This window comes from Nannobrachium achirus (assembly GCF_963921795.1).
Source record: "Nannobrachium achirus genome assembly, chromosome: 8".
Taxonomy (NCBI): domain Eukaryota; kingdom Metazoa; phylum Chordata; class Actinopteri; order Myctophiformes; family Myctophidae; genus Nannobrachium; species Nannobrachium achirus.
The window spans coordinates 8,447,899-8,475,731 of NC_137817.1; the positions used below are offsets into that span (position 1 = coordinate 8,447,899).

A 27,833-nucleotide genomic window follows, 5' to 3' on the forward strand; every position below is an offset into this window, starting at 1 on the left:
TACAAGCAGGGACCGCTGCTCGCTACAAAGTACTACACACTGCAGAGAGAGAGAGAGAGAGAGAGAGAGAGAGAGAGAGAGAGAGACAGACAGAGAGAGAGAGAGAGAGAGAGAGAGAGAGAGAGAGAGAGAGAGCAGCCTAAAGGATGCTGCACGTGAAGGGAGATAAATGTCACTTAGTGGATGTTGCGCGTGGAGAGATAGATGACACTTGTTTACGTCCCCTGGATGTCACCCGGCCCGATAACCTCTTGATGAATACGGCACATCGTTCACCCTGAGGTAGCGGCTAAACTGTACATTCTGCTCTGTACCAGGGACGTGCAGAGAATGTTAGAGAGGCAGGGGCTGACATTTCTAAAAGGGCCTTTTGGCGAAAGTATTGAAAATAGTAGAGATGTTACCGATCAATCGGCAATGGATCGGATCGGGCCGATCAAAGCGTGATCGGCGATAATCGTGGTTTAGATCAAAAGGTAAATTCACCGATCTGATCGGATCGGTGCATCCGATCAAAGCCGTATTATACAGTGCTATTCTATTTTTCAGTCTGTTAATAAACATGTCTTTAATATGACTGATCTCAACCATCAGCTCTTGTCAGTTCTTGGATGCCCACTTGAGGCCATTTTGGGGTATTGATTTCCACAGTGCTGAAGGAATAATTAGTTACTGCTATGATAATAAATACATAGTAATGCTGGTAAATAACTAAGGCAAATATATAAATGAATTCATGAGTGAATGAATGAATTAAAGTTAAAACATTAACATTTAGAAAATTATAAATAATATATAAATAATAACTTGATCGGATCGGTGATTGATCGGTATCGGGCAGAGATGCCCACGAGTCTCGTGATCACGAGTCGAGTCGAGTCAAGAGTCTTTGGGGGAGGAGTCCGAGTCGAGTGTCGAGTCTCTGGGGGACGTGGGGGACGAGTCGAGTCGAGTCTCAAGTCTTTAAGTGGCGAGTCCGAGTCGAGTTACGAGTCTTTATATACATATATATCTTTTTTTATTATTTTTTATAATGATCTAGCCTCCAGCTGAAAAAGTTAGATGGCGCATCATGATCACCCGGTACTCACAGATACAGCTACAGCAGCAGCCAGAAGCCATGGCAGGCTAAATTAGGAAAGACACATGCATGTATGTACTCACAATCACGCTACGGAGGCTGTTAAATGTTCCACGATTAATAATAATGGATCCATTTCCCCCAGAAAACAGCTCTGAAGTAGACCTCCTGCCTCTCCTTCCTCGGTGAAAGTTCCTTGGAAGCAATGCAGTTATGTCCAATAGTAGCAGGGTCCCCGGCCGTCCGATCATCATCCAATGAATAAAATAATCCCAAAACCAGCCACACTTCAGTTGCTTGCTTGACACTTAAATCCTTTTTGTAGACCTTTGTAGCTATCTGTACTGACATTTTCCTAAGACAGCTTGAGCTAGACAAGTACTCAAATGTTGTTTTTAATAGGAATTGCGAAGCAATCACAATTTTTCTATTTCAAGAAGCCGTCAGAGCTGGACAGTAAGCAACATAACACTTTACTGCAGTTACTGCCGTAAAACGTATCGCTACTGGTTACCATAGCGACGTGTACTCTCAGTGGGGATTGGACCTGGGAATACATTTTACATCACTGTCGTAAACGTTTGTTGCCGGCGTATAATTAATATACTATATTAATTAAATTGTACTGGCAAGTGCATGATTGTATTCATGATCACTCCTTTACTGTATTAATATAAACAGACAGTATGTCAGGATTGATACATTACTTAGTCATTGATACAGCATCATTTTCAATAGCAGTTTTAGTTAAGATATAAATAAAAAAAAATAAACGTGGTTCAACATAATCTTTATTCCAAAATAAAGCTTTTCTTTTACTTCTTTAGCATAAAGTTTTTTTCCCCTTTCATTTCCACTCCCCTCCTGCTTTTTTAAAAGCTATTTTTCTTTTTTAAAGTTACTGCAGTGCTGTGAAGAATCCTGACAGCACAACTGTAACATTACGGGCATATTTGGCATAACTTCACGTTAATGCTTTGAACAATAATTACGTGGGGTTAATTAGTAGATGCAGCTGGTGGAATTGACATCATGAAGAGAAGAGCCCACCGGAGAAAAAAGTGAAAACCCGACGCTAGAAAAGCACTGTCTCACGGAAAATCCTATTATCTTATCAAATTATTAAACAAATGCCACGTTAACTGAAGTAGAATAGCTGATGATGAGCTAAACATATGTGTTTTATTTCGCCGTTTTAATATTTAAATCTTATTCTGAAAGGCTGCATGCAGCAGCTGTCCTGCCTACTGCTGCTACTGAACTAACAGCCTAGGCCTAGGCTACTGTAGGTTTATTGTTCAGCCTATAAACCTCTCAAAATCAACTATGGCTTATATTGTTTAGCCTATAAGGCTCCCAAAAAATCAGAGTTGCAAGCTATTAATCCACCTTGTCATGGCGCGTCGGCGTCTAGATATAGATTGGAAAGACGCACTATAGCCTATACGTGCGAGCGCAACAGATACAAAAAACAATTTAATAATCCTCTAGCAGTGTAACAGTAGGGCTACTGGGCATGGTAACCTCACGTTACTGCTTTAAACAATAAGTTAACTTACGAGGGGTTAATGAGCTCAGCTATTAGACCTATATAGCTGCAGCTGGTGGTAGTGGAACATTATTAATATTATTACGAGAGGAGGCTGCGCTCTGGAGAGAAACCCGACGTTAGATAAGCAGGTTCTCACAGATAATCCTATCATTTTATACAATTATTGAACAAATGCCAGGTTAGCTGAAGTAAAATAGCTGATGATGAGCTAAACATATATGTTTTATTTCGCCGTTTTAATATTTAAATCTTAGGATGAAAGGTCCATGCAGACGGCTGTGTCTGCCACGCTTTGCGAGACAGACTACGGTTTTCCCAACGGCCCTGAGCTGCGCGCGGTCCAAGTGAACACAGCGAAGCGCTCCTGGCCCCCACCGTTGCGCTTAAGTACGTTGGGAAAAACAACGCGGTCGCCGCTGTCTCCGTGCGCAACACTCAGCAGCACAGCGGCGCGCAGCCGCGCAACAGAGAAGAAAGAAAGAAGAAAGGAGAAGGAAAGGCAATATTTGTCGTGCTTGTCATGCATTATAGTGCTTAAAATAAAGATTGTTCACGTCGTGAACAATCTTTATTTTAAGCACCGCTCATAAGACTCGTGAACTTAACGAGTCTTATGAGCACGAGTCGAGTCAAGTCACGAGTTTTTGAGGGGCGAGTCCGAGTCGAGTGACGAGTCGCCAAAAGTGTCACTCGATTCGACTCGAGTGACGAGTCTTTAACTCGAGTCCCCATCTCTGGTATCGGGTGATCAAACTTTTGTGATCGGTGCTCGGTGATCGGTTCCAAAAAACCTGATCGGACCGTCCTTAGAAAATAGCAGACCTCCAAGCTCACAACGCGTCGCAGCTTGGAGGTCGGCTATTTTCAGTTCTTGATACCACGCTGAACTAAGCATAATCAAGTGAATACTGAGATGTGGCGTAACGGCATGGATTTCTACACAGACAGGGCAATTTTTTCAACATAAGATGCTGCATTCAAGTTCAGGAGAGTTTGGACAAGGCTTTTCTTTTGAATGCTGCCTTCAGGTATGGCATGGAAAGAGGGCATTTTACATTTATTTCACCACAGTAAAAACTGCATTCATGGTCTGGAGAGGGCACTTTTTAAAGACGGATAAAAGGGCAGGGGCTCAAGCCCCCTTTGATGTCTATGTGTGCACGTGCCTGCTCTGTACAGCAAGACAGCTTTAACCCATTAAGGCCCGAGGTCCATTCTAAAAATGCCTTGCAAATCAGTAGCCTATAATTCTCAAACGTTTTCGGACCAAGGACCCCCAAATTGATATATATTTCACCATGCGCCCGGCTTTCCCGATTTTAACTCTTTTACTGCCTAATTAAGGACGTTTTATAGTCTGTTCCCCGAAAAATATCCATCCATTATTTCCAACCGCGATCTTCTGTAAAAGACAGGCGTATCTCTCATAGAGCCGCAAAAAAAAAAGAACCAGCCAGCCCGGGGCTCAGCCATTACTATGGGAGAGGCTGAAGTATGTCCCTCGTTTACACCCACTGTAGACATAGAAATCCAGAAGCTAATCGAAAAACAAGAAAAAAAAGAGAAAAGAAAAAAAAAAAAAACGATCAGAAAAGTGATTCCGCCGCAATTATTGTTTACGTCTGCTCAAGATTTCAGCGCAGCGCTGCTGGTGCTGTGAGAACGGGAGACACCCGCCCCTCCCCCCATGGGCTCAGTCACGCTCTGCTGGGGAAAAGACGAAAATTAGGATCGTTCGTCAAGGGAGTACAAGAGTTAATGGGTTAAGCCTTTAAAGGGAGTTAGAGAGAGGGAGAGAGACAGTTTGAAATAGCAGCAGAGAGGCAGTCTATAAAGCCTGATTTAGGGTACAGACACAAGTGCCTCTCTCTCGCGCTGACCAGTGTTTTACCCGAACGCATTCAATGAACAATCGTTGAAGAAATCGTTCCGATTTTGGGCGAACGTGAACGGACCGTTCTTTATTTCCGCTTGATGAAGTGGTTGTTGAACGCGCTCATTCTGGCGTTCATGAGCGGCGCTCTTTTGCTCGTTCATGCCGCGCCCGTGGTCGCCTCGTCTTTGTATTCACTCTGTATGTTATCACAGAGTCTGGAGTGGACACATGTCTAAACATTGTGGGCACCTCAATGTTAAATTGGATTAAAAAAAATGTACGAATAATAGCTTGAAGCAACGTATTGAGAAAGAAAAGAATAATAAAAAAACATGGGAAAAAATAACTAAAATAGTTCCTTTTTGGAATCATGAACTTTTAGTTCAAAAAGCTGAATTATGAACGATGAACTTTGAACTAGTTCATATAGAAAGTGAACTTTCAACACTGGCGCTGACTGGAACAGTCACGCATGTTCACTTCCACCGTGTGCAAGCGAAGGATTGGAGCTTTCTCCGCACACCGTCAACATGTAGTTCAACATGTATTTTTTACCCCCTTTTCTCTCCAATTTTAGCTCCTTCTAATAATTCCTCCCCTCACACATTTCTGTGTGGTGTCACTGCTGTTGTGTCCATACTGACTCACCTGCCAGTGAGAAGCCCCCACTGGGAGAATATAGAGCAGGGGTGGTAAACTCATTTTGGGGTGAGGGCCGCATTGGACGAAAGGTGACTTGATGAGGGCCGCAACGGTGCAACCAGTTGAAGTTGAATTGCACCCACTGTTCATAAACGTATACTGTGAAGTTGAATATAATAACCTGCACATAGAACATACTGTGAAGATGTTTACAAAAAAGTTAAGTACAGTACATTAGCAACTACTGGAAAAATATGCTGTTGGCGTATAGAATATGCCAAACTTTGTAAAAGTACATTTGAGGAAGCTCTTTTCTTTTCTCGTTGCTCTTTTGCCTTTTTGCACTCTTTCTTTTCTCATCTTTCTACGTCTTATTATTATTATTACCCCTTTTAGATAATTCTTATAATTATTAGATGTGGTTTGCTGTTATTATATTGTTCGCAGTTATTTTAGATATACCACTGCATTGTCTGAAGGATGCCAAAACAAAACAAGTTTTACTCTTATGTACCTGTACAAAAGACCTAACAATAAAGTACAACCTTGAACTTTGGTCCTACTCCTCCAGCCCAACATTCCCTGCTGACAGGTGCAGCCCCAGCCTGTAGGAGTACGTAGTGGCAAATATCACCCTCCCTGCCCCGAACATGGTTGTGTCGAACATGTGTTCGAATAGACAGACGCTCTGCAAAGCCGGATGCACCGGTGGATTCAAACCCCCAGACTCCATGGTGGTGGGCTGGTACTTTACCACAGCACCACCGAGTGCCCTCGGAATTCAACATGTTTGATGTGTTGGGCAGGGACGTGCTGGCCATTGGGAAAAGCGGGACAACTCCCGAACGGACGGTTCATTCCCGGCCGGTCCAGGACGGCCATTAGGAAAAAAATAAAATAAAATGTCAGCCTTCGTTCCATTTTGGGGGCTGTGCGGCCAACAAAGTAAATCGTCACTGTCGGGCAGAAACCTCGTATCTCCCAAGTTTCAAATTTGTAAATTTTTTCACAAAGTAATGCCCTGCTTCATCATACAAGGCCGTCGCACAAAAGTAGTGAAAACAGCAGATGTACAAGCACACAACGCCTCGCGGTGCGAGGCGTTGTGTGCTTGTAGATCGGCTGTTTTCACTAGTTTAAATCATTTTTAAAATGATAAATACAAAACTAACGGTTTTGGACATACAAGGTTTCCACCCGACAACGACGAAATATAACTCATGTAATTGGCCCACTTGTCATGATCTGAAATGGCAAAGTAGCAGCAGTGCTATAGAGAGAGATCTCTCTCTATAGCGCGCAATGAGGGCCTCTCCAACTCTTTTTCCCGGGCTAAATCAGGGGCCCAGCATGTCCCTGGTGTTGGCCAGTCCATGACGCGTGATTATGGATCCCACTGGGAAAGATGGATAACCACACCCCGGACTCATTTTCGAAGCTTGTGATTGGCTGAACCGGACGTAGGGAGCGCTCCGTTGTAGTCACTTGGACCGCGCGAGGTGCACCAAAACCCAATTATCATTGCGTTTATCGTGCGCTTGCCCAGGCCGTAAAATAGAACGATTGCATTCACCACGGCTTCGTAACTCGCGTGGCCCGCTCTTCGCGGGCACTCGCGCCTGCGGCGCTGGGGCGCGAAGAGCAGGACCAAGGTCCGCTGGCCTTCGCGCCGCTTGCAATGTCGTGGACAATAACTGAAAACGAGCGCTCTATGCCGTTTCCATCCATCTTTCCCAGTGGGATCCATAATCAGGCGTCCATGCCATCGCACCATGACCATTCTCTGCTGTGTCCTGGTGTCACATGCGATGCAAGACTGCAGTCTGACCAACACCAACTCTTCGACTTCTGAATCACTGCCCTCCACAGTCTCTTATCTCTCTCCTATAGTGTCAGTTTGCTTGCCAGTAGTTCCGGGTGCCTGACACAGTGCCCTGCCAGCCTCTTCCTTATCTCTCTGGCTTTGTCTGTGACCCATGGTAGGTCCCCGTAGAGCAGTGTTTCTCAAATGGGGATACGTGTACCCCTACAGAGGTACTACAGGCAGGGGCGTCACACCAAACTCTGGGCCCTGGGTACAAGCATTCACTGCGGGCCCCCCATGAATGTTAACTATTGAAAAATAGCAGATATACAAGCTCACAGCGCGGCACCAAGTGCCGCGCTGCGAGCTTGTAGATCTGCTATTTTTGAAAAATCGTGAAAGATTTGTGCAAGAAACTTATGTTCCTGTCAGTGGTGCTCAAACGTTTACATGTTAAGGACCCCGAAGATGATATGTATTTGGCCACAGACCCCCATCTCAAAATATTTCGTTCCAGGAACCCCCCCAGAAGCAAAATTTGAGTAAAATGTTCGCTTAAAAAAATACATATTCAAAGATTTGCAAACATTTTCACGACTTTAAAAAAAATAGCAGATCTACAAGCTCGCAGCGCGGCACTCGGTGCCGCGCTGTGAGCTTGTATATCTGCTATTTTTCAATAGCTAAAGTTACTAGGGCCCCTCCACCTTGGGCCCTGGTAACTCAGTCCCACTTTCCTACCCCTTGTGATGCCCCTGACTACAGGGGGTACTTGGAAGAAAATGGAAACCTTTATTTTACTGTTATGTTTAATAATAAAACATTGACAAATATATGTGAAAGTGCTACTCCATAAAACTTTAAACCAAATTAAGTATGAATTGTACTGTTACTCAATAGAAAACCGTCTACTCACTTTATTTTAACATATTGACATAACAACTGGACTTTTGATGCCAGTATTTTCTAGTCAAAATGGTGTTGTCGATTAAAGGGGGCACTTGGATTCAGCAATCAGGAAAAGGGGGGTACTGAAGCCCAAAAAAGTTTGAGAACCACTGCCGTAGAGGACCACATGTCTGATGTGAAACCAAATGGGTTTCATTTGTATACTGTCAGAGTTAAGGGGAGACCTTTAGAGTTTGAGAACTACTGATTTAGACCAAAATGCAGGTTTAAATGAATTCTGCAATGAATGTCTGTATTAACAACTCAACAGGATTTTTTTACAAGGCTCCCTCATTGTATCATGATATCTCTGAAAAGGCATATTGCTGAGACATGGTGTCCTCTCAGCGATATTTATCACCATATCGCCCATTATGGTGTTGTATGTGTTGTTGGTGGTGTACCTTCAGTGTGGATGGCTGACACGTAGCTCCAGTTGTACCTCTTCACGATGTCCACCATGGCTCTGGCCTGCTGCGCGTCCGACGGCACCACCCGCATGAAGTACTTATACAGACTCTGGAATGGCAGCAGAAGTATGGCATCATGAAGTACTTGTACAGACTCTGGAATGGCATCAGAAAAACTACATGAATAGCCTATAGAGCAGGTGTCTTCAACAGGGGGTCCTCAGAGTTACTACAGGGGGTCCTCCAAATCTTTGTGTGATAACGCCTCACGCTGCGAGGCGTTGTGAACATGGCAAAGATGTTTGGTGTAGAGGGGAAAAAGAGCAGACTAAGTACAGAGTGAAAGGTCAAGTTTATTAAGTATTGACGGTTCAAGTGGTTAAATATCTGGAAACACAAATGTACATGAATCCAAAATACACTGATGATTGTGCTGTCAAACAATGAAACTATATGGAATCTATGGGTTGTGGGGCTTCATCTCTCTCTCGACCTTGGCCTGAAAACGCTATAGAGCATGGGTCTTCAACCCATTAAGACCTGGAAAGCATCCGTGTCCCTTTAGATTTGAACCATTTTAATCATTACTTTATGCTTTAACTATTCAAAAATAGCAGTTGTACAAGCTGTAGATCTGCTATCCTTTGAAAAGATCGTGAAAATTTGTGCAAATATAATTTTTAAAGCGAACTTTTGTAACTCAAATCTTTCCCTGCAAGCCAAATGACGTCATGATGACGTTATGATAACGTCCTCCGGTGACTCCGGTGACTTTCAGAACAAGGCCAGATCACAGCCCATATGGGGATGATCTTGACATCATTAGTTACCAGGACATCATAAAGATTTATGGATTATTGTTATTGTTTGACCGGACCCCCTCCGATTAATCCAGGACGTCCGTTTTCGTGGGCAGGATTTATGTTGTTTGAAATCAGGTGATATTCTAGGCCAGATCTGACTAGTCATGGTTTGACTTGATCTGGCCCCAATCGAGACGTCACTGATTGTTCCAGGGTCCTGACTGCGCTTGCTGGGTTGCTTCTGGGGGTCCCCGGGAACACAATATGTGAGGCTATAATGTATCAGTCAGGTGGGCTACCTGGGTGATGTTATGAGGCTAATAAAAATGTACAACTGAAGGCAGCTGCGAGAGATTCACAATAAAATTCATTGGAGCACGATGAAGTACAGGGGAGCTTTGTGCAAATGGACTGAGGCTCGTTTGTAGCTGTCTCCATGACAAAGAGAGCAAGATAGGGAGAGGGAGAAATAGAGAGAGAGAGAGAGAGAGAGAGAGAGAGAGAGAGAGAGAGAGAGAGAGAGAGAGAGAGCAGGGGCGTCACAAGGCGGGGGGGGGGGTGGAAGTGGGACTGAGTTACTAGGGCCCAAGGTGGAGGGGACTTAATTATTTTATACAAAAGCTATTGGAAAACAGCGCGGCACTGCGAGCTTGTTTCATACTATTTGAAAAGTCGTGAAAATGTGTGCAAATCTTTGAATACATGTATTTTTTTAGGCGAACATTTATAACTCAAATTTTGCTTCTGGGAGGTCCCTGGAATTAACTAAATATTTGAGATTGTAAACGTAGGTATTTCAAAAAACCTTAGAAGGATTTCACACAGATTTTCACGATTTTTCAAAAATAGTAGACCTACAAGCTCGCAGCGCTGTGAGCTTGTATGTCTGCTATTTTTCAATAGTTAAAGCACAAAATAATGCCTAATAATGCGTTCCCAGTCGATGAATCCTTGTACCCAGGGCCCAGAATTTGGTGCGACAGCCCTGAGAGAGAGAGAGAGAGAGAGAGAGAGAGAGAGAGAGAGAGAGAGAGAGAGAGAGAGAGAGAGACAGGGAGTGAATGAGGGAAAGGGGGGTGGGGAAGGAGAGGGTTAGAGAGAAATAGAGAGAGGAAGAGTAGTGAGAGAGAGGCAGAGAGGGACTGAGATTTCGTTCTCGAATTGCTGCAAAGCCGAGCAGCTTGTTGCTAGCCTGACTGTATCAGACAGAATGTTCTTTTTGTTTCACTCCATTATTCAGGGGCCATCCATACAACGCCGGATTTTAGTTAACCGGGGAGGTAGAGCCACGATTACCCATGGGTGTCCACATGCAAACGCATGAAAACGGAGGACTAGACGAATAGTTTCTAAAACTCCGGCTGCGGTGCATTTTTGTTACCCGGGCGTATTTCTTTTGCCGTGTGGACAGCATAATAAACTGAGAAGTTCTTTGCTTGCATGCTTACGTGCACCTTGTGCTCCTCGCCGCCTCCTCCTTGCAATGAGAGAATCCTGTGGTGGTCTCTGTAGAATATCCATATTTTGAGCGCATTCACGTCATGTTAACATTAGAGAGCTGTCTTGTTTAGGGATGGAGCCCTAATGAAAGAATGTTTTAATGATATTTGTTACTGTTGTCAGTTGTCATCTTCATAGATGGTGGTCAGCCACAAACTCACAGTTGCAAAAGATACCAGTTATGTTCTGAATGTGTTGTCTCACATATCTTTCCACCGGCTCAATAAGCAGGATCAATAAGGTGCTCATTATCAATAACAAGCTATACAGCCCTAGTCTTCTTAAGTAACGGAGCATATCTGACGCGACGCCTGCCTCTTCTCTTGGTCAAATTTTGGTTATCAATAAGCAGCCATGAACCAGCGATTGTTATAATTCAAAGGTCTCAATAATCTGTGAGAAGTCTGTTAATTTGCCTATGACTTTTTATTGTGTGGGCAGCTATAGGAGGAGGCGACCAAAATTAACCATACCTATGTTGCTTATTATAGCTTTTTAATTGCCTTGGCTTGAACTAAAACAATATTTGACAGACATGCCTAGCCTATACATTTTATGATGATTTGGAATGATAGGCATATAGGCTATTATTGCAAACGATCGATCGCAATGGAATGGAGAGGGAAATGGGCACGCATCGGCGATTGGCCGCCACAAGACCTTTTGGTGCCTGACTCGCGACTGAAGCCCCCCCCCCCCCCCCCCCCCCCCCCCCCCCCCCCCGCCCCCCCCACATCGGCCACATACCACACTAAATAATCCATATATGGCCAAGACAGATGGCCAAGACAGCCCATATCTGTGTGGCTGGTTCTATACAGGGATCTCCATGTATGGGCATAAAAGGGTTATGATGTCAGATGTCATAGACGTCAAAGGACTTTCACATAAAGCATGTTTGGGCTCTCACAGCATATCTCCATTCTGTTAGTGTGACATCACAGTGAAGCCAGAGTGTGATGTCAGAGTGGCAAACCCATTCTGTAAGAGTGGTTCCCCTGACATCACGGTGACATCAGAGCATGATGTCAGAGCGACAAACCCATAGAACCACAATGTCAGTCGTGACAGAGATACATACATACGGACAAGCATACATACTGCACATGGCAGATATGACACATAACCCAAATGTACAAAGAAATGACATATTTGACAACTTTACACTTTAAAAAGAACATTGATAGTGGAAATAGCCGATCTACAAGCTCACAAGGCGTTGTGACTCGCAATGTGACGCGTCGTGAGCTTGTAGATCGTCTATTTCCACTATTTTTTTAAATGTTTGACCATATATAAACATTTTTCAACATGTAAACGATTATGACGATTATCACAAAATAATTGCGAATATGTCAAATAATTTCGATTATGTCAAATAATTGCGATTAGACGATTATGTAATAACTGTGACAGCCCTAGACCTACGGTCGCAACTATCCTACCTTGTCACTGAGGTCCATGCTGGTGGCAGAGTATGCGATCTGTGGTATGTTGAAGAGCTGCAGCAGGTTCTGGACCTGGATGGCCACGGAGCTGGACCCGGGCCCGATCAGACCCACGATGGGCTTCTTCCCACGCATGGGCGTGGCCAGGGGGTCCGCACACCTCATCGCTCCTGCTCCTCCCCCCAGGCCTGTCAACCAGTACAGAAACATTACTTGACGATTAATTGTCAAACTAAATAATTGCAAATAACGTTTTAAGTTATGCACATTTTAATATGAATCCAATGCTTCATCTTCTCTCTCAGCTAAAGGGTTATTGGCCTGAAAGACGTTGAAGACCCTTGGATTAGACCAGGGGTCTTCAACAGGGGGTCCGGGACCCCCAGGGGGTCCTCAGAGTTACTACAGGGGGTCCTCCAAATCTTTGTGTGATAGAAACTTTTTTTTCTCTTTTTTTGTATTAAACACTAGCGTCCATTCTTGGAATATTCTTAGAATTATTAGCCAAAAATAGCAGATCCACAAGCTCACAACGCCTCGCAGCTTGTAGATCGACTATTTTTGGCAAAGAGCTTTGGTGTAGAGGGGAAAAAGAGCAAACTAAGTACAGAGTGAAAGGTCAAGTTCATGAAGTATTGACGGTTCAAGTGGTTAAATATCTGAAAACACAAATTAACATGAATCCAAAATACACTGATGATTGTGCTGTCAAACAATGAAACTATGGAATCAATGAAAATGTGGGGGGTCCCTGCTTCATCTCTCTCTCAACTAAGGGGTCCTTGGCCTGAAAGACGTTGAAGACCCTTGGATTAGACGATAGGCAAGATGCACAGCAGGCATATTGGAGAGAAGTTGAGTCTCTTCTCACTTCCTTCAAAGGTGTTACCAATGATACTAATGAAGGCTCTGTTCCATTTCATGTAGCACAGTGGTTCTCAAACCTTTTGTTTCAAGGACCCTGTAACTCTGAGTGTACAAAGTGGAGGTTGTAGTTTGGCAGCCAAGGAGTGTGTGTGTGTGCAAAGTTTGGCATGGATCAGGGGCAACGGTGGCGGAGATAAGAGTATAGGGGAAAAGTGTGATGTGACGGACAGTCTGACAGACTGACAGACTGGTCGCAATCAGCACCCTGACTCAGTTTGACCAGAATGGAACAGAGCCTTCATTAGTATCATTGGTAACACCTGTGAAGGAAGTGAGAAAAGGGGACTCCCTTTTTTGCAGGTCTTTCAGTCCGAGTGTATAAAAAAAAAGCTCATCGGTTAAGGCAGCGGAAGCTTGTGATTGGCTGCGCGGGAGCCGGGAGGTGCCTGTTGGTCCTACCACCCAGAGCCTTCTACCTACGGAGAGTTGCGTCACTCCCGTTCACTTCATGGGGCCAGGTCTTCCACGCACACATCTATTGGCGTATAGTGACAAACGGCGAACCGGAAGTTTACAAAATGCATTGAAGTCTATGAGGTGTAAAGTGACAATGAACCACGTGACCAGCGCTGTTTCTGACCCCGCAGTGGCAGGACTCTCTGATTAGACGACTCTGCTACCACCTAAACCTAACCACCGGGGAGTGGGACTGCGTAACCAGGGCCCAAAGTGGAGGGGCCTTCATTATTTCATACTTTAGCTAATGAAAAATAGCAGATATACAAGCTGACAGCGTGCGCTTCGAGCTTGTAGATCTGCTATTTTTGAAAAGTCGTGAAAATGCATGCAAATCTTTGAATATTATGTATTTTTAAAGTGAACGTTTGTAACTCAAATTTTGCTTCTGGGGCGTCCCTAAACTAAATGTTTTGAGATGGGGGTCCATGGCCAAATACATATCATTTTGGGGTTGAAAAAGTTTGAGAACCACTGATGATAGAAACATAGTTTTTTTTTCAAAAAACCTTAGAAGGATTCAAAAGACACTAATAGAATTGGGTCAAAATCTGGTTAAAGGAGTAGTTCACCCCCAAAATGACTTTTTTTCTATTGATTACTCATGCCATGGAGAGTAGAGTTCAATAATATCTTTTTGGTTTTTGTCACATTCCTAAGACAAAAATTTGATTCGAGTAAATTTACCCCCATTGATTCCGGATGGGGACCCGTTTCGGAACGAATGGGGGTAAATTTATTGTTATCACATTTTTGTCTTAGGAATGCGACAAAAACCAAAAAATATTATTGAACTCTACTCTCCATGGCATGAGTAATCAATAGAAAAAAAGTCATCTTGGGGGTGAACTACTCCTTTAAAATTCAAATTTTCAAGATTTTTCAAAAATTGCAGATCTATACAAGCTCACAGCGCGGCAGCTTGTAGATCTGCTATTTTTCCATAGTTAAAGCATAAAATAATAACACGTGATAATGCGTACCGGGTCTAAATGTTAATGTAATGATGATTTGGACAGGCTCACCTCCCCCTCCTCCTCCTGCTGCTCCTGCCAGCTCGGCCTCGGCCTCGTCGGAGGAGACCAGGGAGTCTCGTATGAACTCGATGCTCTGCTCCAGGGCCACGGCCGAGTGCCAGCAGGAGTCGCGGATCTCGCAGCCCAGCGTGATGTTGGGCAGGATGTGGGGGTCGGCGTTGATGCGGTCCAGCGTGTACATCATGGCCTCCACGCGCTGGATGCCGTACTGCTCGCGCACCGAGCCGCACTTGCGCTCGTGGACCTGCGCGCGGGACACACACACACACACACACACACACACACACACACACACACACACACACACACACACACACACACACACACACAAATAAGTGTAAATAAATGTGATTTAAATGCTACTATAACATTAGTAAAAAAACATAAGGAAAAAACAACAATAAAGAAGAGTGCCAAAAGCACCTAAACGGCCATATAGGGACAACAAAGACATGAAAGCAATAGACATGAAAAATTCTTTGAATATTTTGACCCAATTCTATAAATGTCTTCTGAATCCTTCTAAGGTTTTTTTTGAAAAAGATATGTTTCTATGTCGGCGGTGCTCAACTTTTTCATGTGAAGGACCCCCAAAATGATATGTATTTGGCCATGGACCCCCATCTCAAAATATTGTATCAGGGACCCACCACAAGCAAATAGTTGAGTTACAAATGTTCTGTTTAAAAATATATATATTCAAAGATTTGCACAAATCTTTAAAAAAAGAAAAAAAAAAGCAGCTCGCAGCGTGGCACTCGGTGCCGTGCTGTGAGCTTGTATATCTGCTATTTTTCAATAGCTAAATAATTAAATAATTCTAGGCCTAAATGGCTTAAGCCTTCACTCGTATAGTACACACACACACACACACACACACACACACACACACACACACACACACACACACACACGTTTCACCTTGTCAGCAGGAGGCTGGTGATGGACGGAGAACAGCGCTCCGATGATGATGTCACCGGGGATGTGCGCCACGACCCGCCGCTCAGACTGGGCGGAGTCAGCCGGTGTACGCCCCGCCCACAGGGGCAGGGCCAGCAGCAGCCACCACAGCATGTTATTGGTTGCGTTTTCTTTTTTGCAAAAAAAACACGACAGGGATGTTGGCAATCGTCAATGTTGTAATTCACCACGTAGCCAGTGACCGGTTGTTCTTAGAGATGCTGTCCTTTGCCATGGCGACATATGTCCGTTTCTTTGTTTTCAAGAATCAACGCTCACATGTTTCCGAATTTTCTTGATTGAAATTGCGACAAATTTTTTGAAAGATTCTAGATTTTTCGAATTTGAATTTGGATTTTTTCACATTGTTGAACAGATGGTTTCTTCGTCCGAGTTCACACGTGGGTCGTCGCTGGAGGAAATGACATCACAGCCGGGTCGTCAGAGCAGGAAATGGCGATGTTCCTACGCGGCGGCCCGGAAGGTTCATCTGAGCTCCTCCTCGCTTCGCTCTCATTGGCTTAAAGACTTCCCAGCAGCCCCTGTTATAAGGCAAAGTTGGTCTCCATGGTAACAGGTGACGGACAGATGGGACGTACAACCTGCAGAGAATAGAAAAGAGAGTTTATTGATTTTCAAACAGTTTTTCTGTTTTTTTCAAGGACCCCCAGTTAGGCCAGTGGTTCTCAACCTTTTCAGGCCGCGACCCTCAAACTAATCATATTTTAACTGGGGACCCCATGGGGACTGGGGAACCCCCCTGACGAGCACTAAGAGTTGAGGCATTACATTTTGTATTACACAGTTCTATTGTGAAAATAGCAGATCTACATGCTCACAACGCCTCGTGTTGCAAGGCGTAGTGAGCATGTAGATTGGCTATTTTCACAATTTCTGCCTCTAATATTTGACAATTTGGCCAATGTTAAAGGTATTAAAAAATCCTTAAATTGTCACTTTAGAAATACCCTCTATATACCCTCTATACCCTCTATACCAGGGGTGCCCACACTTTTTTGACTTGAGGGCTACTTTTAAAATGACCAGCTCGACATGATCTACCCAGTAGGCCTACCCACCCCAATAAACATGGACCTGAGGTGGCTTTGGAATAGCGGCACTGGTGTTACATATAAGACAAACGTACTTGAAATGGGAAATAGTGGGGAAAAAGATCATCCCTTTCTGTATGGGAGTGGTATGTTTTTGGGGTTATTTGTAATGCTACTGACTCTTGAAAACAAAGCATTGCATTGGGTGGTTTGCTTACTTTAGAAACCATGAAGGGAGCTGACAGGGCCCTTTTTATGTCAATCAATCAGTCACCAAGATGTGATATATTTTTCTTTACATTTTAATTATATATTTTAGGGCATGCCATGTGATCTACCTGCACAGCCTTTGTGATCTACTGGTAGATCACGATCTACCTTTTGGGCACCCCTGCTCTATACAGATACCCTCTATACACTTATACAATGTTTGTTGTTTACTGTTGAGTGAGAAAACAATGTTGCACATTAAGTTAAAAAATAACCCCCTGGGGGTCCCGAACCACAGTTTGAGAACCACTGCGTTAGGCCACTGGCCCCTATTTAATATAGCCTCGCCTAGCCAGGCTTACTCATCTGCAAAGAGAAAAGCCTGGTTACGACCATAGGCTGATACGGCATAGAACGGTGCTACTTCCGCCGGGAGAATTTCATCGGAAGTTCACTCAATTGACGGGCAGCCCGGCCAATGAGCGCTCGGAGAGGCCGATGGCGACCAATCGGGGAATGTAAACAGACTGCAACGCATGACGTAACTTCCGTTAACCGCAGCACTTCCTCCACTTCCGGTGTCACTTCAGGTTCATGCCATTCACATTGCATATTGTGGCCAGGGTGTATTTAACTCATTCTGTGCCAGATGCCAAAATGGCTCCAAGGTAGCTGTGCCGAGATTTTGTATGTTTTTCTTTACTATGCAATGAAAAAAAAAGATTTTTTTTTTATAATTTTTTTCCCCACAGAAACAGACACAGTTGTTGTGATTCAGTGGCAAAAAGAATTTTGGCAATCGGACAAATGGTTCCAGAGATAGAGCTGTTTGAATGAAAAAAAGTGTCCATCCACTAGAATGGACACACATGAACACACATTTTCTCAATCAGCTAAACGAGGGAGCGAACACACAAACAGAGAAAAGCATCTCTCTGATCTCAGGTCATTTTGACATCTTTAGAAAAAAAAATGTTTTTTTTTTCTTTTTTTGTAAAAAACACAAAAACCGTCATAAGCCGTCATTGGCACACAGGGCTATTGGAAAAAAAAAACGTCATAAGCAGTCATTGGCACAGAATGAGTTAATACCATTGTTTTCTCCCGGGCCCCTACGTAATCTTCAGTGTAAATTTAACTCTGAGAGTGTTGTGGTATAGCAAACAAAATCGACCCAACTTTATGTCAATCACGTTTGCACACTGCTACCCGTTTTATTTTCGGACCAGGGTTGATTTTTTTCTGATTTTCGCAACTGTCAACACTTGTTTAGTTTGACACCCGTTTTAGTTTTTGGTTTGTATTTTGCAATATGTGGGATTAATATAAAAAAAAAAAACGTTTGATTGATCATTAGACACCCTGGGGTGCCATGACAGCAGTCCAGGGGTGCCGCGAGATAATTTGATATTTAGAATTTATTTGGACACTTAAAAAAAGTATTTCGCATCAATTTTCTAAAAGTTTAAAGTTATTAAGTTAAGTTATTTTCTGTCAGTTCTAACCAGAATGGCTATTATCTCAATGTTTTCCTCGCAGCATAATCGCTCAAATACGGCATAAATATGTGGTGCTAGGAGTGAAAATTATGAATATAATGTAGGGGCGCCTCGGATGGAAAAAAAATATTGATATGAGCCAAAAAGCTTTGGGAACCACTGTTCTATAGGCCCTGATCAAGAAAAGGTTGAGAACCACACTGTGCCACATCAAATCTCTTTGGCAAAATAGCTTATCTGTGTGTGTAACTTCACTCACTATACTTATTTCTTCAGTAGACGCATTTTCTTTTCTTTTTTTCTCTCCCCTGATTCACAGAAGAAAATACTTTTCAGCGAAACTAGAGTTGAAGTGGGCAATCAAAAATCAATCTGGACCTGAATCCTGCACTTATGCTCTCCCTCCGAGCAAATAAACCGCTTTCACCGTGAGGGGAAATTGCCAAACCAATACTGATAATGACAAGCACTGAAGTTAGCCAAGAGATCAAGTCAATACTTAATCTGGCGTGAGCAGGGGGTGTCACACCAAATTCTGGGCCCCGGGTACAAGGATTCACTGCGGGCCCCCCATGAATGTTCTTCATAGGGAGAGGAGGGGGTTTAACCCATTTTGACTGCAGGGAACGCATTATTACGCGTTATTTTGTTCTTTAACTATTGAAAAATACAAGCTATGCAAGCTTGTAGATCTGCTATTTTTGAAAAATCGTGAAAATGTCTTTGAATATTTCAAATCTTTCTAAGGTTTTTGGAAAAACCTAGGTTTCTATGTCAGTGATGCTCAAACTTTTTCATGTGTAGGACCCCCAGAATGATATGCATTTGGCCACGGACCCCCATCTCAAAATATTTAGTTCCAGGGACCCCCCCAGAAGCAAAATTTTAGTTACAAAAATACACATATTCAAAGATTTGCACACATTTTAACGACTGTAAAAAAAAATAGCAGATCTACAAGCTTGCCGCGCTGTGAGCTTGTATATCTGCTATTTATCAATAGCTAAAGTATAAAATAAGTAAGGCCCCTCCACCTTGGGCCCTAGTAACTCAGTCCCACTCTCTCCCCCCCCCCCCTTGTGACGCCCCTGGGAGCGAGGTTTAAAGTTATGTTAGAGTCCGGCAGATCTATCGATCTAGCTGACATCAGTGGCTACAATTATGCAGCAGGTGTGTACCGATTTATTCGGGGTGAGGTTTTGTGCTCCACGCCCTTTTCAACTCACATTTGTGCGTTGTCACTGCTGTTGTATCCTATACTGCCTCACCTAGCTGCTAGTGAGGAGCCCCCACCGGGAGGACGTAGAGCCTTGTCCTACTCCTCCCGCCCAACACTCTGCCCTGCAGCCCGTAGAGGTAACTTCACCCTCAAATATCACGCTTCCCTCCCAGAACAGGGGCCAATAGTGTTCCTATTTAGACGAACGACAGAGCCGGATGCACCGCGATGGAGTTGAACTCCAAACTCTGTGGTGGCGAGCAGTGTGTATTGTAGCTCTAAGCGTAAGTTCTCTTTCACACTTTCATCTTTATTGCTGGGGATCTGTCACAAACATAATCTCATTCACAACTTGACGAGTGAGCACTTCTAGATAATCTAACTTCTAGATAAGACTCCCTAATCGGGAGATAAGCGACCGTCAGGTCGCATGTATACACAAATTGGCTTGTAAGTGGCATTGGTTCCTGGTTGTAGGGGGATGTGATGTTGGCGCTGAATGGGACAGATCCATTTTGATGACATGACAGTAGACATACTGTGTACCGGTTTGCGTAATTCTAGGGCAAAATCTGTAGGAAAAATGTGTGTTTCAAGAATCTGCCTCAGTGGTGGCGCTAGAAGAAGGCCATGTGAGAAATGAGGGGTGGAGGTTGTGGTTTGGCAGCCAAGGAGTGTGCAAAGTTTGGCATGGATAGGGGCAACGGTATGAGTAGGGGAAAAGTGTGACGTGACGGACAGACTGACAGACAGACAGACTGACTGACAGCCGGTGGAGGTTTTGATAAGCACAATCTCATATGCCATTCACCAAGTTGAAAGTACAGCCTTCATTTGTGTGTATCGCGGCGGTAGCTCAAATGTCTGCCTGACAGTCACTTGCATGCACTCTCCCGTTTAGATCATCCACTGCCCATTTAACACTATAATAGGAAACTGGAAACTCTTAAAGTGATGACGTTTATGGTCTCAACGTGAGACCATAAACGTTCACACAATGGACAGATCTAGCTGTCCCCACTCATGTCCCTACAAAGGCTAATACAATTTTGAATGGATATTATATAAGCCCTTTCTACTGAACAATTACTCACTCACCATTGCCGAGGTAAAAAAAAAAGATGATGCTGGAATCTGCCAATATCTGATCATTTTTTATCCAAGTTTTATTGACATACATATTTTATTTGAGGTTTGGCACTGTTGTCATTGATTTCCTATGAATAATAAGCCATTCTAAATACATACTCAAGCTTTGATCCTACATAAGTCAGCCTCAGAGGAAACGTTACAAAGAGCTCAAACAAAACATTAGTGAGCTCAAAAGAGCTCAAAATAAACATTAGTGAACCAGACACCTTTTTTTCGTAAATGCTGTCCCTACTTTGGGCATGGTCATTATACAGTATAGAGGCGGAGAGTTGCAAAGGAACACAGAGAACAGGTTTAAGAAAGGAAAATGGCAAAGAATGGATTATTTGCCCATCGTTTTTTTGCTGCTTAGGTGTGTTGGAACAGTGGTCCTCAACCTTTTCAGGCCACGACCCCCGACATAATCATATTTTAACTGGGGACCCCCACCCAGCCTACGAGTATTTTGTATAACACGGTTCTATTGTGAAAATAGCAGAGGCATTGCGTTGCGAGGCGTTGTGAGTATGTAGATCGGCTATTTTCACCACTTCTGCCTCTAATATTTGACAATTTGGCCAATGTTTGATTTGTCATTTTAGAGGTATTAAAAATGTAATTGTCACTTTAGAAATGTGCAGATACCCTCTATACACTTAAACTTTATGTCGGTTTATTTACTGTTGAGTGAGAAAACAATGTTGCACATTAAGTTAATCATCAAGGGACCCCCCAAAATAATTTGGGGACCGCCCCTAGGGGTCCAGACCCACATTTTGAGAACCAGTGTGTTAGAAGGTTTGGCATTTTGACCAGTGTGGTCTTTGACAGGTACATTGTGTCCTCTGCAAAGATCCAGCCAGACTGTACATTCCAATGAATTGGAGTTTGAGAGCTGCAAACACGGTGTGCGGTTAGTCTACTCTTTCCTCCTTGTGCTATTTTTTTGTTCTAGTCTTGAGCACATTTTGTGGCTGTCAGGCTGAAACCTCACCATATCACCATACCAGTAAGACTCCCTAATCGGGAGATAAGCGACCGTCAGTTTGCATACACAAACTTTAGAAGGCAATGGTAGCCAATCAGGAGGGAATATGGGAAATGGGACAGATCCATGTTGATGACATGACTTTAGACATACTGTGTACAGCTTTGCGTGATTTTAGGGCAAAATCTGTGGGAGCAGTGTCCAAAAATAGGTTTTGCTAGAATCGGCCTCATGGTGGCGCTAGAAGAGGGCCATGTGAGAAATGAGGGGTGGGGGTTGTGGTTTGGCAACCAAGGAGTGTATCTGCAAAGTTTGGCATGAATAGGGGCAACGGTTGCAGAGATATGAGTCGGGCAAAAGTGTGGCGTTACGTTACGTGACGGACAGACGGACGGACAGCCGGTGGAGCTTTTCATAGTAACTGCGACCTAACGGTCGCAATTAGGGATGGGACGATAAACGATATTATCGTTTATCGTGATAAAAAAACACTCACTATGATCGTATCGTGAAGATTTAATTTAGCGTGAAATTGTCCTCCGTCAGCAGTTCATCTTTTATTTGCTGAGCTGCATATCCAGTACCACTTAAACCCTCTGGTAACACTGACCTGTAAATAACGTACTTGATACAGTCTTTTTTTTCCACTCTCTACCAAATCTCCTTGCCAAAGAATAGCCGATCTACAAGCTCACAACGCGTCGCGGTAGATCCACCTGACAGAGCCTGAAGATTCCACCTGACAGGCTGACAGAGACAACATTATCTTCTTGTACTGCATCTACTAAAGCCACTTTTCCACTGACATGGCCCGACAGCACACCACCCCCCACCGCCCACAGTTTTTCCATTACAAGGACCTGGGTGGAGTGGCGTGAAAGTGGTACTAAAAGTGGTACTAAAAAGTAGGCCAAACAGGGCCAAACACTTGATAATGACTGATCACTCACTGACTTTTCATTTAGACCACAAGGACATTTGTTGTAATACATGATACTAGATTCTATTGTGTTATAATCACTGTTATAATGTATTATAGTGTATTATAATTATCATAGTAATACATTAATAATGTATAGTGTATTATAATCACAGTTATAATCCATTATAGTGTATTATAATTAGGATACTTGTAATACAAATTTATATTGTATTATAATCACAGTTAAAAGGGTACATTTGTTTTTACCGATAGGGGTACCTTTGTGTAATGTGGAAAATGCAGATATTTTTATGTGGTGTGGTGTGGTGTGGTGTGGTGTGGTGTGGTGTGGTGTAGTGTTGTGCTACAGCTGCAGTCGAAAAGGGGCTTACTGTAATAGTGTATGTTTTACTCAATCGTTTCTCCCATTGTTCCATTGTCCACACGATCAGATTGATCTTAATTAAGACATGTGGGGCCGAGGTGCTGTTCAGCATGAATCAGAGACTCGCCTGCGTCACAGTGACTCCAGAGACGCTGTGACAGACGGCCCCATATCTTCAACCACAGCTGGGTGCCCTGTTTTCAAAGTAATCCTCAACCTGTCCTACTATAAAGCTGCTACACTCTACAATTTACAATGTGCAATTTAGGCATTCAGCGGATGCTCTCGTCCAAAGTGACATATAACAATTTTAAATCCAAGTAAGTAGAGTGGAGAGAGATGAAGCAGGGACCTCTACTGCATATTGTATAACATTGTGTTGCAGATTAAACGTTAATGTGTAAATATTACGTTGATTTGTACTGTAATATTTACACATTTTCTGTTATATCGTCAATGTCCAAAACTGTTGGTTTTGTATTTATCATTTTAAAAATGATTTAAACTAGTGAAAACAGTCGATCTACAAGCACACAACGCCTCGCACCGCGAGGCATTGTGTGCTATGTATCGTGCAGCAACGATACATATATGAGTACAACATCTTGCAATGAGCCTGGTGTACAAGATACACTACACCTCCAAGATACCCATGTACCTTACAAACTACTTCCTAAAGGTCAAGGATGTCCACGATCACAACACCAGAGGCAGCTCCACTAATCATGTTCAACGTAGATTTAACACTAAACAAGGCTCTTATCCGTTCTCCTGCTATACCACCAACATGTGGAACGCTCTTCCGCAAGCCTTAAAGGAGAGCAAATCCCTAGCCTCCTTCAAAATTGGTCTGAAAAGTCACCTTCAGGCGGCTGCTACTCAAGACTTGTAAATAGACTAAGCCCCTGTGGCCCTCCAGATAAAATCATTCATTCATTCAGAATATAAAGAATGTATAGATCACAGAGTTCATAACTCTAGAACACATAGAATAAAGGTTCACCGCTTCACTTCGAACCGAGGTTTGATTTTTTCTATTGCAAACTGCTAATAAATTCTTCAATCAATCAATCAATCAATCAATCAATCAATCAATCAATCAATCAATGTTTTTTAAAGCACTTCTCCATTCATCAGAAAATTAAATGGACTAGCCCTTACCCGTTCAAAGATATGAACTCCGAAATGGGGTTATGGTGTGTGCACTGTGCACACAGTATATGAGGGATGGAAAGTAACTTTAACTGGTGCTTGCATGATAATATGTAGGAGCATCAATGTAAGAAATAACCGTTTCGTTTAATGGCTACAGAGATACTGTGTACCGATCTGCATGATTTTTGGACAACATCTGTAACAGGGACAGACACCCTAATATACAGCATATGATTTGTGAAAGTGACAAACAGGCTTCACAGTTATGTCAGGGGTGTTCATATGCTAATGGTGATGCGATTTCAGATCGATTGCTCCAGCCACCGAGGAGAAACGCTGTGACAGACAGACAGACACTCACTCAGACAGACAGACAGACATTTGGAAAATTATATGTTTGATGGTAAAAATCCGTAAGGAAATAACTCGATAATTGCAGCCCTGTATTTCCATACCTCGTGTAATGTGGGTGCAGTGAATGTGACGGTGTGTTTGACCTCAGTGCTGTGATGTAAATATGTACAGTGCTGCTGCACAGCCAGGGAGCAAACAGCATTGACCCTGAGCAGCAGGGGAGACGCGGCCGCTCCGCTGCAGACAGCGGAGGAGTCGTCGGGTGGAAACCCTGTAGCTCCAAAACCCTTCGTTTTGCATTCATCATTTTAAAAATGATCTAAACTAGTGAAAGCAGCCAAACTACAAGCACACAACGCCTTGCGGTGTGCTTGTAGATCTGCTGTTTTCACCAGTCTTGTGCGACGGTCTTGTATGATGAAGCAGGGCTTTGCTTTGTGAAAAAAGGTACACATTTGAAACTTGGAGATACAAGGTTTCTGCCCGACAGTGACAATGTGTGTGTGTGTGTGTGTGTGTGTGTGTGTGTGTGTGTGTGTGTGTGTGTGTGTGTGTGTGTGTGTGTGTGTGTGTGTGTGCACGCAGAACAGGAGCAAGGACTGGGCAAGGATATGGTGAGAGACATAGGGGGAGAGAGAGAGAGAGAGAGAGAGAGAGAGAGAGAGAGAGAGAGAGAGAGAGAGAGAGAGAGAGAGAGAGAGACTAATAATCAACACTGTCTCCCTTATCTCTCTCTCCATTGGAGCTCAATGGACAGGTGGCGCCATCTTGAGAGGTTTTTGCTGTTGCTTTCACTTTTAGATGTTCCTCTCTCTCCCTCTCTCTCTCTCTGTCTCTCTCTCTCTCTCTCTCTCTCTCTCTCTCACACACACACACACACACACACACACACACACACACACACACACACACACACACACACACACACACACACACACAAGGGTCAAGTGGTATTTGTATGGGTCGTAGACGACCCACACATGGGTCCTCCTGACCCAGTGTTTGGGACACAGTAGGCTAGACCACTGTTTCTCAATGGTGGGTATGGGGCACCTCAGGAGTCCAAATGGACCCTTAGGCTGTAAGCCTACTAGGCCTATCATCGTATTCACCACAGTCACATCCTCAGTGTTAAAATGACAAGTGGTGTTTATAGCCTGGTCAAAAGTTTGATTTATTACAATGAATTATTTGATGTAATCATGGCTAAGTACTTAGCCTATTAGCCGATATCGCCTACAAGTATACAAAGACCCAAGTCCCTGCATGAACTTTTGTGCACGATTGTGTTTTTCGTGATGTATACATGTATCACGATAATTATGTTCATGCGGGCTGCGCTGAGCAGAAGACACAACCATGCGGTCTGTGGCCTGCAGTGTCATCTGAAATTGTAGGCCTATATGCGTGCGCGCGTGCGAGCGAGCGAGCGAGCGTGTAGTAACCTATATAGACACCGGACCAGCTGGTTATAGGAGTCGGCTGCTGGTAGAGATGCTGTCTGTTGCATAATAGTGGATAGTATAGTACCGCGGGAGCTGTCCAGGGTCCTGAAACCAATGACCTACTAAACACCGGTTGACAGCGTTATTTATGCACGTTGTTGGGGTTGTAAATAATTACAGTCCCCGGGAATGATCGAGATGTTGTCCCTTGATTAAAAGATCGATACATAATTGACAATTGCCGTCTGTGAATCTCAAGCCCAAAGTTGTTTGTTTATAGGCTACAGACCGAGCGACCGACCAGGCATGCAGCGATAATGACTTGGGTGCTGAAAGGGGTCCTCCTTACTCACACACACCCGAGGTTTCTCCAACTATCCCCTCGGGGGGTAAAAAAGAGAACGAAAAAAAAAAAAAAAAAAAAAGGGTTAGGGTTAGGGTTAGGGTTAGGGTTAGCGACAACAACCACGTCTGGGGCTGCCATGCAAACCCTTAACGACCGTCGCTATATCCGCAATGAAGACAAATCCATGCAATTGCGCTGAAACAAACCCAACCCCGACACCATTTGTGAAGACTGGGCGAACATGCATGACAGAAACAGTGGCTGAAATAACGGTGGCTATATGGAATGCAGTGAATGCAACGCTGTTTAACAGTGGCTCCATATGTACGGTACCTTTGTAGCCTATGTCAGTTTGTAGCCTATGTCAGGAGGTGTAGCATATTTGCCAAATAAGCCCTTACCTCAATTACATAGATCTTTTTTTCCCGTGGCGTCTTGGGAGTCGATCCCGTTTGATTATTGGTGAACGAATTTGCACACTGGTTTGGTCCCACAGCCTGCAAGGAAGCGTCCGCTTAGCGCAGTCTCTCTCACACACCAACACATTATCATCACCCAACTCCCCCTACCCCTCTCACCTAAAGCCTCTCCTCCTCTCTGGCCCTCCATCATTGATTGATTGATTGATTGATTGATTGATTGATTGATTGATTGATTGATTGACTGATTCGGCATGTGTCTTATCAGCAGCGCCATGCAGCGGGAAACGAAGATGCATAAGGCCCTGTACAACTTAAAACATCAATCACATTTGACAATTAGTGTGCAAGTGTCATGTGCTATATGCCTATACTTTAACCTTTTGTCTGTCTGTTTTCTAATCGTGGACATCTATCTCTTAATGGTAAACAATGCGTCGCCACTGTTCACAACACGAGTTTGAGTCAGTCACCCACGTGTGCGCATCTTACAGTACAGCAATATGTTCTCCTCTCGACCATTCATTTGATTAAAGACAGAATGTGCAAGGCCGGACTTCGTTCAATACCCTTCTGCAATGCTAGGGCTGTCACAATTATTACATCATCGTCTAATCGACAATTATTTTGCATAATCGTCATAATCTTTTCCATGTTGAGAAATGTTAATATAGTTACAAACACTATAGTGGAAATAGCAGATCTACAAGCTCACAACGCGTTGCTGCTATTTCCACTATCAATGTTATTTAGCATGGTCAAATATGTCAGTAGGCCTAGTGTCTTTGTATATTAAGTTGTGTGTCTGTCACGATTGCCATGTGCAACTTCAAAGCCTAGCCTACAAGCCAAACAGAAATGTATTGTCAACGACAAAAGCACAACTAAATCGTTAATCGCAATTATTTGAGTGACTTAATCATCAGGTGAAATGTCATAGCCCAATCGTGACAGCCCTATAATGCCACATTTCTCCACATCTGCCCTACACTCACAATTTCCTTCCATCCCATCCCGGTGTCTCAGCAAATCTAGGCATGCATGCTGCTCTATAGGCCTATACTCTTAACTATACCAATACCACTTGAAATGAAACCAAAATGAAGGCACGGAATTGCACAAAATCATCCACACAAGCTTGGCGAGCAAAACAGAGGTCCCTTGCTCGCAAAGGGAGCATTGGGCATTCTCAGAATCTCAGTCGACAGTTTGTTTATATGTGCCGTGGTGGTGGCTGGATTTACACATCAGGATGGTATCCAGT

General features: G+C 43.6%; 1 protein-coding gene across 1 annotated transcript in view; it reads right to left on the bottom strand.

Annotated features, from left to right (window-relative positions):
- The window catches only part of grm5b (glutamate receptor, metabotropic 5b), a gene marked incomplete at both ends in the record, with an annotated part of 158,822 nt that extends 143,264 nt beyond the window's left edge, over positions 1-15,558 (bottom strand). Inside the window, 4 exons of the mRNA XM_080731073.1 lie at positions 8,308-8,422; positions 12,062-12,252; positions 14,473-14,728; positions 15,406-15,558. Coding sequence (XP_080587199.1) covers positions 8,308-8,422; positions 12,062-12,252; positions 14,473-14,728; positions 15,406-15,558 — 715 coding nt within the window. The remainder of the gene's footprint in view (positions 1-8,307; positions 8,423-12,061; positions 12,253-14,472; positions 14,729-15,405) is intronic.
- Between the last annotated feature and the right edge of the window lie 12,275 nt (positions 15,559-27,833).